This window comes from Vanessa cardui, chromosome 19 (assembly GCF_905220365.1).
Source record: "Vanessa cardui chromosome 19, ilVanCard2.1, whole genome shotgun sequence".
Classification (NCBI taxonomy): Eukaryota; Metazoa; Arthropoda; class Insecta; order Lepidoptera; family Nymphalidae; genus Vanessa; species Vanessa cardui.
In genome coordinates this window covers 2252471-2266055 of record NC_061141.1, presented here as the reverse complement: position 1 = coordinate 2266055, position 13585 = coordinate 2252471, and the positions used below count along the sequence as shown (strand labels likewise).

General features: G+C 33.3%; 1 protein-coding gene across 1 annotated transcript in view; it reads right to left on the bottom strand.

Annotated features, from left to right (window-relative positions):
• Positions 1-2839: 2839 nt before the first annotated feature.
• LOC124538047 (allatostatin-A) overlaps positions 2840-13585 on the bottom strand; it is an 82003-nt gene continuing 71257 nt past the window's right edge. The window contains exons 2-4 of the mRNA XM_047115057.1: positions 4664-4897; positions 3953-4080; positions 2840-3628 (exon numbers count right to left, since the gene is read on the bottom strand). Of these exons, the coding sequence (XP_046971013.1) occupies positions 3327-3628; positions 3953-4080; positions 4664-4896 (663 nt within the window). The 5' untranslated portion in view covers position 4897 and the 3' untranslated portion in view covers positions 2840-3326. The remainder of the gene's footprint in view (positions 3629-3952; positions 4081-4663; positions 4898-13585) is intronic.

The window sequence follows — 13585 nt, the reverse complement described above, 5'->3', positions numbered from 1 at the left end:
TTGTCCGAGCTTGTTTTAAAAAAAACATATCGTCAGCATTGCTGACGTCACGAATGTCAGTTTCGATCTCTGTCTCTCCTCGGAGGTATGAAATTAACCTCAGGGAATATACTTCTCTGATTTATTCCAATCTGAGCAGATCCGAAGTCTCGAACAAGCCTCTCAATACCAGCGCTCGGCCTTTTATATAAAAAATGGAGGGGCTATTACTATAAACTCAATATAAAACTTTTTTATGGACACTAAAATACTTCAGACTAATTTAAATTATTAATTTAATAATCAGACAGCTTTAAACTATTAAAATAATCATTTCTAGATACGTGTTTTTCTTAAATTCATGGTTTTGCGTCGTTGTTAATTGGTAAAATGATAGGTAATAAACAAAACAACTAAAATATTAAAGCATAACATAATAATGCCTTCAGACTTCAAAGCACTTCCATAATCCGATAGACCGGACCGGAGAGATCGGGCGCAAAAACGGCTTAACGTGCCGCAGTATTACTTATCTAAGATCCGGGATTTGAATGCTGTACATCTCGATCTGTAGCCGTTTAAGCTCAGCACAAGCTTAAATAGCCTTGTGCCTAACGAGGAATACAACAATACTTAGTGCAAGAATCCTTAACAAATGTATATCGGATTAATTAACTTTAATTAAACTTATTAAAACTTCTTGTTAATTATGTCATGACTTTTTAAATTTATACATATCATAAAATTTGAGGGTATGTTTGTAATATTAAAATAGCCCTTTTTTATTCAACGCATATGTACACACGGTACATATACCAAAAGAAGATTTCTTACAATTTTTGTCTGTCTGTATGTTTGTTCCGGATAATCTCTAGAATGGCTGGACCGATTTTGACGGGACTTTCTTTGGCAAATAACTGGTATAATAGGGAGTAACTTAGGCTACATTTTTTTTGTTGAATGAAAACGCGTACAAGTTCGCGGGCACAGCTAGTATACTTGTATATTTTTAATTGAAATAATAATATCAATTACTGCTATGATTTTTAAATACGTTTTTTAATTGAAATAACATATATTAGTATGATTATTGATTCGGTTATCGACACCGTATTGTGGGACTCCCGTCACTTCCTCTCGTGGCGTGGTGTGGCGAGCTGGTACTGCCTGCCACGAGAAAAACAAAAGGCGGTGGATTTTGAGCGGGGGTTGGAGAAAGTAAAACAAGATTGGAGGTTGGGCGTTATTATTACAGGGTTATCTTAAAAATTAAGGGTAATTGGTTATACAACTTGGAATTATGCCGATTGAAACTATAATGTTAAATAAATGTATTTATATCGATCGAGTTTGGATTTATAAAATCTGATCCCAATGTAAGTAGCTAAAGTAATTGTGTTATGGGACATCAGAAGTAACGACGGCACCGCAAACACCCAGACTAAAGACAATATAGAAAACTAAAGATAATCTTAGATCGACTCGGCCGGGAATCGAACCCGGGACCTCGGAGTGGCGTACCCATGAAAACCCGGTGTACCCAACACTCGACGGCAGTCGTCAGATATATATTACTGTATTTTTTAAATGTTGAAAAAGAGTAACTACTTTCTTGCCGCTTCTTCTCGGTAGAATCGACTTTCCGAACCGGTGGTAGCTTCACTTAATTATTAAATGACGATTCAAAAGTGCTTGTAAAAGCCTACTTGAATAAAGTTTATTTTGATTTTGATTTGAATATATAATTAATTATTTATCTTCGTGCTAAAAAGTATTTGGTTCATTTTTAAAATAAATAGATATTGAACGGGATAATGCTCTTAGTATTCCTTTCCGATATCGAAAATGTTCATTATTAGCACTGTAATTGTATAAACTTTTTGCTCTGTGTTCTAATAAGGTCACATTATATTATTTGCTTTTGTTATTTAATTTGCTTTTTTATCTATAGCAATGTAAATGTACTTTTTTGCTTTTAAAAGAAACAACAGTGCTAGTTGATAAGTATATTATCCTTTATAATATACTTATCAATTATTTCCTACTAGCGCCCCGCCCCTTCGCACGGGTCGATATACTAAATGTACTACAGAATTTGTTTATTCACAATATCACATTACAAACCAAAATGATCAGTGTTTCTTTACTATACTGTCCATGTATTATAAACAAAAACCTTCCTCTCGAATCACTCGTTCTATTAAAAAAAACGCATCAAAATCTGTTGCGTAGTTTTAAAGATCTAAGCTTACACAGGGATATAGGGTCAGAGAAAGCGACTTTGTTTTATACTATGTGGTGATTAGATTAGAATATTCTTGATGGTAGGCCTTTGTGCCAGCCAGTCTGGGTAGGTACCACCCACTTATCAGTTATTCTACCGCCAAATAACATTACTCAGTATTATTGTGTTCTGATTTGAAGGGTGAGTGAGCTAGTGTAACAGGCACAAGGGACATAACATCTTATTTGCCAAGGTTGGTGGGACATTAACGATGTAAGGAATAGTTAATATTTCTTACAACGTCATTGTCTATGGGTGATGGTGACCACTTTCCATAAGGATCATAAAAAAAAGTTCTATGATTGTAGGTCAGGTCAGTTGAAAGAATTAAATCAAAAACAAAGAATGATGCAATCTTCTATGATTTGTATAATTTCTTTTAATTTGTATATTTAATGATTATATTCAAAACAATAGGTCGATAAGTCTTCAAGAAACTCACTTAGGTTTAAAAGTTAACTAACATAGAGCTACGAAACATTTGGCATTCATTATAATTGACGGAAAGTTTTAATTGATTAAAAAATATTTGGGATATTTCATATAAATAAGAGAGACGAATAGAGGATAGGACGGATATAGTTAAAGAAAGAACGAAATGAAAGCTAATGATTGGCACAATCGAATAGGTTCGAATAAATTTTAATCGATAAAAGTTATATCCAAATTTCGTAGATCTATGACTCCATATTAATAAGCATAACTTACAATGTTTAATCAATTAGCTACAGGACTATAACAAGAAAATTTACAAAATAAAAACTTAAAAATAAATACTATCTAAACTAAACGAATACATATCGTAATTATAATTGATAAATGCTATTAACTATCTCAAACACACAGTCGGTATTCGTAATAATACAATTAATTTATCGCTATTATGAAAACTCACGTGGAATTATTCGAAGATTCCATAAATTTGAACGATAACTTTATTTATCAACTTTTCATTTCATAACAACATAATATAATAATCATTCTATTCGATTAAATAAAAGTATACAGTAACGCTACGTCTGTTCAATTCCACACAAGTTTTCACGACATATCCACAATTAATCTAAGCGTCGTAGTAGTTGTCGTCGAATGGAATTTCCGCGGAACGTTTACCGAGTCCGAAACTGAATCTGTGCATGTCTCTCTCTCTCTTTCCGAGGCCGAAATTGAATTTGCTGCTCAAACGTTTACCGAGGCCGAAGTTGTAGCTCCTGGCGCGTTTGCCGAGACCGAAGTTGTAGAGGTTGGGTCGTTTTCCGAGGCCGAAATCGTACATGCGAGCGCGTTTCTCCTCTGAGCTCTCGTCTTCGGAGAAGCGTTTGCCGAGACCGAAGCTATATGGTCGAGCTCGTTTGATTTCGTATCCTGGGGATGAAATTTTATTTAAGTAAGAGTTAAGGTAAGTTTTAAGACGCTAAATTGAAGGTTTCCTCAAGTTTGATCATTAAAATACGTTGTAAATAAATTAGGCAATTTTGCAAATGATAAAGAACGCTTTGATTCCATGAATGTTGCGTTGTACATATTAAATTGCAGTTCTTTTCGTATATTTTTTTAATTTCAATATAAAAGTTGCCGAATTCATGACTAAATCAAATTAAATGCGTAAAATAAACAAAAAATAATCTTTTAATAAGAATAGATTTTTGAAAAAAAATCGAAATTCAAAAAGTCAATCAGTAAAATCACCTGGAGCGTCTTCGTATTGGTCGATAACTTCAGCCAAGGTTTCCTGGTCCAGATCATTGGGGAACTCATCGTCAGTCTGTTCTTCGTTAACTGATCGCTTACCCAGACCGAAGGAGTAGGGACGAGACCTGTGAAACAGTCAAGAATATCATAAAGGCATTCTTTATCTTAATTTTTTGGTTGATTCTATTTTACTGAAAATTTAATTCTACTATCAAGATGTGTTGAATTGGAATGCCTCCTTGGTAGCTTTCAATGTCGAAAAGCACGTAAAGCATTTACTTCCAGGTCAAGCAAGTGTTATTGGATAACGAGTTATTGAATAAATAGAGTGCTTGGTCTTGAATGGCTTCAATATTAAGCGTTTTTGAATCGTCAATAATTAAAGACTACCACCGTTTCGGAAATCAGCTTCTAGCGAGAAGAAACGGCAAGAAAATCGCATAGTTGCTTTTTTCATATAAACAGATTTACATTGCTGTTCTTTACAGTAATTAATGTCCTGTGATGGAATTCGAGTCCAACTCTAGGCGTTTCTTTCTAAAAAGTTTAATGAGTAATATGATTTATTTATTAATTTAATCTTAATTATCTTTTAAAATTTTTGGCAAATTGATTTTATTCCTGACTGTTATCAGCCTAAGGTATATCATCATAATCATTTTGAATTTAAGTCATGGTTGTAAATATGAATGGATTTTTAAACTGTACCTTTTTCCTAATCCAAAGTTATAGACTGGTAGCCTCTTATACTCGGAGACATAGCTGTAGGCTCGTTTTCCCAAACCAAAGTCGTAATGAGGAGATCTCTTCTCCAATGGAGCGACATGATCTTGGAGGTTGGTGTCCTGATCTTGGTGAACTGTCTGATCGTTCTGGGTGACCTCTGGACTGCAAGCTATGGTGCCGATGACGAGGAGGATGACGAGAGATGAGTACAACATTCTGAGGAAAAAAAGCAAGAATAAATATTTGGATAAAAAAATAAATAAAATAAAAACTTTTTTGTCCCATTTCTGTCGAAACGCTAGGCCCTCGGAGCAGTGGTGCAAAAAGCTTCATCAAAAGTATAACACCTCGCCTCATTGCCTCCACTGGTGACAGGAGGGCTGGTTCGTTTTTTGCCCAGAGGATCGGAATTGCGATTCAATGGGGAAATGATGCAAGCATTCTTGCCTCCATTCCATGCGGTCACGATTTATACAGTAACTAGTTTTAGTTTCATATTTCTATATATCTAAGCATTTAATGTTTTTATTGCTAATGTTGATAAAGATATAAAATAATTTGATTAATATAAATTTATAATAAGTAGTAATTGGTGACGTCATTCGTTTCTGTTTTCCAATAAATGTTCTAATTTAAATGCTTATACATATACATACTATAGGAATCAAATTATAAACGATGTCAATATTCATTAAATATATTCCTTTGATTTAGTCAACATGGATAACAAACGGAAAAATAGAGTTACCTGATTTTGATTTTCAATGGAAAAGTTATTTGTTATATCAATTATATTATGTAACTGAGGCATTAGTCGAGGGGAATGTTAGCGGTCTGCAAAGACTGAGAGGCTCAGAACTTAGTATTTAATTGATATGATATTTTTGTTTCATACTATTCATAAAATAGTGTAAAACAAAATCGCTTACCGCTGTTTGTCCCTATGTGTTCTTAGGTCTTTCAAATTACGCAACGGATTTTAATTGCTTTTTAATAGATAGAGTGATTCGAATGGAAAGTTTTAATATGTAATACATGAACAATATATTAATGAAACACTGATAATTTTAGAAGCTTCTAATGTAATGTATAAATACATAGATTTATCTGTTTTGCGGAGGCCGTAACATCTATTTGATATATGTATTCTAGGAAAGTGATAAATCTTTTTATATGAAGCCTTTTGAAAACCGAAAGCTGTAGTCTACCTACATTAATACGGGGTCTCTTTAAACACGTACCGCACTGAAGAAATAAAATTCGGTCGCATCAAATCGAGTCTAAGTTTCTTAAACGTTACGGGGTCTAATACACCCCGTACCAGTATTAAACTAGTTTTCATACGAGGTCTTAAACGTTTCATACCGGAGGAAAGAAAAAATATTAAAAGATGTTTTTGCAGGTAATGTGCTAGGATATTGAAGATATTATAATCAATGTGATATCACAGCTCGGAAAACATCTCGAAATACAAAATTTAATAACATTATGTTACTAATGGTATTTAATAATCGGTTATAATAAGTGTAGCTCCCTACGGGGCGTCTAATCGGATACCATAAGGCTTTCTATATATTAACAATATTAAGGGCATGATATATTAAGTAAAGGATTATTGCTAGGCTCATAAAATTATTTAATTAATTTATGTATTCTTGTCATGTTGAGCGCTGGGGGTTCGATTAAGTTATAATAATGACGTCATGTAAGTTAATATTGGAATAGAAGGTAATCTAAACATAACTGCAATACTTATAAAACATTTTTTAAATAGCCTTTTTATGCAGATTCAATAAAAATAACACAAACTTATACATTACTGAATCGCTTTTATTGATTTCATTTATTTGAATAATGGAATCAGCTATAATCGATCCAATTTATGAAAAACCATTTTGCATAAAATAAACTATGTACAAAGTATAAAATTATCCCCGGGTTTTATTAACGTAAGTACCAGCATCTATTTTTTGTTGAAGGGGATACAATTTTGATACAAATTCATCTATTTCATTGCGGCCACACTTGTGCGACTAGCCAGTTGAATATTTTGAAGATCATTTCCAAAAATTAACACCAATGAAGCATTAGCTTTCCAATCGCATTTGCCTCGTTTGTTTCTGAAGGTAAATTCAAGCTTCAGCGTGTAATGTATGATTTGAATGTAAATTTACAGTTTCGAGAATGTATTGGATAATAACTCGTAAACTTAGTTATGACGGTATTCGAGACAATGGGCTTGGTGCGAGACGTCACAGGACTATATGATAATTGGCAAACTTATTTAATTGAAGATTTAAGTTTGACAGAACTGAGAAGAAAATTATTCGATCAAGATGAATATTCACTTGGGCATCGAGCGTTTGGTTAGTATCGCCAACTCGTTGCATATTCAACAAGGGCCAAAGAGTCCCTTTGAGGAGAAGGTTTGGAAAATATTCCACCACGCTGTTCCAAAATGGTGGAATACACTACGGCAGAATTTCTATGAAATTAGACATACGCAGGCTTCCTCACGATGTTTTTTGACCGCCGAGCACGAGATGAATTATAAACACAATTTGAGCACATGAAATTCAGTGGTGCTTGCCTGGGTTTGAACCCGCAATTATCGGTTAAGATGTACTCGTTCTAACCACTGGGCCATCTAGGCTCATTGTATATTCTACAGCCTTGTTATGTTTCGTATTGTTGCGTTTCAGTTTGAATGGTCTATACAACTCCCGGCACAATGCGTCAAATGTAAATAAATATTTGGAACGAACATGGGAACCAAGACCCAAGTTTGGTTTCAACCACATATGACAAATTCAATATAAATTAAATATCATTCACGTGATATGGTTCTGTATTATTTCAGGGAACTTATTATATAAATAATAATTAAATATTGGACATCACATACATTACTCTCATCCCAAATACCTATAGCACTTGTGTTATGGAAAATCAGAAGTAACGACGGTACCACAAAGACCCCGACTCAAGACAACATAGAAAACAAATGAACTTTTTGTACATCGCGTTGGCCGGGAATCAAACGCAGGACCTCGGTGTGGCGTTCCATAAAAGCTGGTGTACATACTCAGAGGTCGTCAATTAAAGACAATATTTAAGCAAAACAATATGAATCTCTTCTCATCTGGCCAATGTGCCACCAACATCGGAAGCTTCCATCATCTTCCTTGTGTCTATAGTTACACTGGCTAACTAATGGCATAACTGATTAATTAAAACAACCATATTTAATCAATAAAATGCATTCAATTTTAATCGAATATTTTTACTCGATAATTAAAATATTTAGAGGATAAAACAAACAGATGTTTCGACGATATTATGTAATGAATTAAAATATCTTCTGTTTGATATTTTCCAATACCCTTCAACCAGTTTGATTGAATCATCATCCTTGCCCGTGACCTTATCCCAATTTTATTTGGGGTCCGACGTCATCTCACAAGTAACATTCTTTCTAACCATATCGTCTTTCACACAATCCATCCATCGTTTTCTTGGTCGTTCTCTACCTCTATATCCATCCACATCCATGCTCAAGGCCTTCCTCACAATATGTCCCACATTCTTGATTAGATAGTTTGATTGAATATTGAACTCAAATTAATATTAAATTCTTAAGAGAAATAAAACTTAAAGTAGAAAATCAAAAAATTAGAGGCTTAAAAATTTTTTTTTGCTCGATAATTATATTAATAATATAAAATGTATTATTACCGCTATTATTGACTCCACTGTTAGGCTTAGGCCTCGTTTGATCGTTAAGATCTTTGGAGCTGTTTCCATTACGATGCAGAGATATGGTTTACTGAATGATCACAATATTAATAATAATCACAAATAAGGAGAAAAACCAGTCTATTTGGTTATGAACCGGCGATCTTTATTAAGGATTCACCATCTTACCACTGAGCTATCTGCGTCAAACGAATAAAAAGTTTATATCCATAAAATTCGTTATAAGTTAGTTGTGAATATTGTCGTTCGTTTTAAAAATATCTTTCAAGTGAAAGGCAAATGTGAGTTATTTTTAGTTAGCCTAAGATATTGCTTCTCATTGTAAAGAAGTTTTAAATGGGTCAGATAAAGGCTATTTTCCCTTGCATTTTATACGACACATGTAAGAAGTAGCATTGAAAAGGAATGTTGTGTTCATTTAAAATTCAATCGTATGGTTTTGTAAAGGATGGGAGACACGTAAAGAAATTCCTTTAGTTCTTTTAGATGTACTCCGAGATAAGACTACGTGGTCGTCGGTTTATTTAGCCACAAAAGAAGTACATTTAGGACTTATTTATACCGACTAGAAGGTATTGTAGGAGATGTTAGTTGTATTATCCTTTAGTATTGGTATTTATAGGCAAATCAATAAATCCTTCTTGGGGCAAGGTATCACTTTCTATAGTAAAATTCCGCAGACATCTTTATGTCTAGATGATAAAAAAGCGTGAAGTTAATACCTGTTGACCAAGCAGGATATATTAATTTAAATATTTGTATTTAACTAATTTGTGTTTGTATTTTTTAAATGTTGAAAAAGAGTAACTACTGCGTTTCTTGCCGGTTCTTCTCGGTAGAATCTTCTTTCCGAACCTACAACCTAAAGCCTACTTGAATAAAGTTTATTTTGATTTTGTTAATATTAGTCAATAGTAATTGATTATTTATAGATCGCACGTGAACATTTTTTCAATATTTTTTTACAAATATTGAAACCTATGAAAGATTTTGTTTTCATTTGATTTAATTTCATTGTAAACTGATAAAGTCTGTTCACACGTTATACATTTGTTTTTTTTACAAACAGCCACAGCATTCTCTCTACTCTGCCAGTAAGTTTTTACTCTAAAATTAATTCTTTAAATTGTAATAATTTGGTAATTTGCGATCAAGAATCAACTTTATTTTTATATAATTTGTCGTTAAAGTTTGACGGTACCGCACAGACTAGATACTGTAAAAAGATGCTCACTCATCCTTCAAACCGAAATAGGCAAAATGCTGATTCTGAGTATTGGTTTTTGGTGGTATATATCTATCTTATTCAGTACCACCCACGTGGTACCTACATAGACGGGCTTGCTCAAAGCCCTACCACCAATTGCTTGTAAGTATAAGCTTATTTAAATAAAGTATATATATTTTTTGGTCATACAATGCGTGGGTGGTATTTATTTACGCATATCAAGTAAAAGTGTGTCTTGATGTATTTTCGTAAACGTCTCATAAGTGACAACGATAGATTCAAAACTGTTAAGGGGCAATTAAAAGTTTTGCTTTCACGATATATTAAGTAAACTAAAAATAACTCAAAGTTTTCGCGGAAAAAGTAATAAGCACCTTATTCCTAATTGATATAGGGTACAATTTTAAGGTTCGTCTGATTTACAGAACTCACAATGTATTCCACAAATAGATAGTCGATGTCACTCCTGAATTACTTCATAAAAGAATAACAGCTCATAAATCTCATAATAAAAGGGCTAGTTCGTTTTTTTTTTTGGTTGGTTGAGCTGAGATGGCCCAGTGGTTAAAACGCGTGCATCTTAACAGATGATTTCGGTTTCAAACCCAGGCAAGCGCCACTATATATATGTGCTTAAATGTTTTTATAATTCATCTCGTGCTCGGAAGTCAAGGAAAACATCGTGAGGAAACCTGCATGTGTCTAATTTCATCGAAATTCTGCCAAATGTGTATTCCACCAACCCGCATTGACAGCGTGGTGGAATATGTTCCAAACCCTCTCCTTAATGGAAGAGGAGGCCTTATCTCAGCAGTGGGAAATATACAGGCTGTTACTTTACTTTACGTTTTTTTTAAATTAATTATTCCGAACAGCGGATTCTTTCCGTAGATGGAGTGACAACAGAACGAATTGACGCGATATTATAATTAATCATTGTTCGATAAAAAATAAATCTCTACAATTAATCAAGAATATAAAAAGGACAGTAAGACTGTACTGACTGATAAGACCGACCTTGAGAGGTTTAGTAAAAACGTAGCCCGTGTCCTTATCCAAGACTTAAACTTATATCAAATTTCATCTAAATCGGTTCAGCGATTAATGTTTGAAGAAACAACAGACATATTATTAGTATATATGTTTCTAATTAGGACATTATTAGTGACTGTATCTGTCAGTACAAGGTTGTACAAATAATTCTTAAGCCAAACTTCAAAATTGGTCCAGTTTAAAAAAAACTGCAGCCAGTCTGAAAAGTTTAAATATAGAACACGTTTAAATTTAGAACACGTTTAAATTTCTTGTCAATGGAAAGAACGACGAATATATTTTTACCTTCAAGCTTTTAGTTTAAATTGTAGACATGAAATAAGTACTATATTTTTATGACACGACAGTTTTAAAGCCAAGGTATCGAGTAATACGATCTTCAATTCCAATAACCGGGAATGTTGCGATATTTTTATTTTCATTTATTTAAGAACGCGATCTTGTGACTTCTGTCATGTGCTGTTGATATTACCGTTTTGTAATGTAATTAATAAATTATATAATATGTCGGCGCGAAACCGCGAATTTAAGAAAAACACGTGTCCAGAAATGATTATTTTAATCATTTGAAACTGTTTGATTGTTAAATTAATAATTTTTAGTGAATTGTGAAATATTAAATTAGTCTGAAATATTTTAGTATTTGTAAACAGGTGTTATGTTGGGTGATTAGTTTACCCACTATTTTTATTATAAAAGGCCAAGCGCCCGTCTTTATTGACAGGCTTGGTCGAGCCGTCGGAGCGATCGGACCGCCTCATATTGGAATAAATAAGAGATTATTTCCTGAGTTTCATTTCATTACCACCGAGGATGGTTAAAGATCGAAGCCCTGACACTCGTGACATCACCAATGCTGACGTAATTTTTTTTTAAAAACGGTCTCAACACGCTTCTTCGTTATGTCTAATTATTACTTGCATTCAAAACGGGATGTTTATCATTTATTTGGAGCTTGATATTTCGACGTTATCTACGAATGCCTTCTTCACGAGTTTCAGTAGTACGAGTAATAATAAAAATCATCGTAAAAATCCCGTTTTAAATACATGTAGTAAAAAAATAAATAAACTTAAAAAATAATGTTAATTTAAAATCTGGTATTTAATTACTACCCATCAAAGTTCCTACTTTATATATTATACCGCCCATTAGCAATACTTTGTTTTGGTGTGTTGTTTGTGTGAAAAAACTAATTCTCTGCTGAGGAACAACAATAATTTTGCTGATTGTTACTTTTATATTGTATATGTTACGTATGCTAATGTACAGACAAGGTAAGAAAAGGTTCGTCACCTTAAGATCTATTTTCGCGTGCTCAGTATGGGCGATAATCTGCTTTACCGATTGAGAACGACATATTGCGTCGCAATGTCATTATAAGTCACGACTTTTAGAGCAAATTTTTAATTTTAAGTTTAATTTTATATGCAGTTGTCTGTTTAGTGTTTTAGTTTCAAAAGGTACTAAGAGTATACGACTTGATAAAGGATTGAATTTGAAAACTGACGCAGGTTTTTTCGCTATGAATGTACTTTTATATTTCACTAATGTTAATTTTGTGGGATAGTTTAATTAGTTATTTAATAACAGACTAACCTTTTATTAAGCGTCGATGTTTAATCAGCAGCTTCAATAATAATACCTATATATTCCGTTCATAGAATTTGTTTTAATTGTTAAGTAATAAATGATTATATATAACAATGAATAGTGTTATAAATTCTAATTAATAAATATAAAATTAAGCGTTCTAAATATCCACAAAGTCTTTCAATAAATAAGCTCTTCGTAGCTCTATAGAGCTCTTAAGAAACATCATAATTATTATCTTCGTGAAACAGGTCTAAAATGATATTATCTCTAAAAGGGCTATTTAGACGCTGCTTCTTATAGACTATATTCATTTGTATAAAATTTAAATGTACTTTATTTAACGAGTGCAATCAAATAAATCACTTTAAAACAGGCACGGGTAAGATCACATCAAAAAGAAACGTTCTGGGCTATTATAAACAGATCTTGTACACAGTGTGGATTTACTAATAGGCTAAGTAGGCTGGAGCCTAGGGCCGCAGATTTAGAGGGGCGGCAAATTAAGCCGAAATTTGTTATTATCTTACAGAAATTAAAAAAAATCGTATCAAGAGTCGAGATGGCCCAATGGTTAGAACGCGTGCATCTTAACCGATGATTGCCGGTTCAAACCCAGGCAAACACCACTGATTCATGTGCTTAATTTGTCTTTATAATTCATCTCGTGCTCAGCGGTGAACGAAAACATCATGAGGAAACCTGCATGTGACAAATTTCATAGAAATTCTGCCACATGTGTATTTCACCAACCCGCATTGGAACAGCGTGGTGGAATATGTTCCAAACCTTCTCCTCAATTAGAGGAGGAGAGGAGAGGAGGCCTTTAGCCCAGCAGTGGGAATTTACAGGCTGTTGTTGTTGTATCATATCATATCACCTAGTTTGTCATCATACTAATAACGGTAAAAGCCAATAAAGTTGCATTTTCAGAATGAATATAATCAATTTGATCGTGAATTAAACTAACATATCGAATTCCAAAAGTCAGAAAGGGCGGCAAAAACTGAATAGCCTACTAGTGGCAAATTGGTAAATCCGCCATTGCTTGTACAAAGGCGATAATGAATAACTTAGTCTATTGCTAATAGCATCTAGGCTACTAATTAACTATTCAAAAGTTATAAGTTATACTATTCAATACAAGACTAAATTAATGATAAAAAGTGTGGACGTTTTTGTTAGTAGGCGGGATGTATAAATTTAATCGAAATTAAAATGGTGGAAATGTCTACTGATATTCTTGCAAGTTCTCGTTAGAATCTACTTTCCGA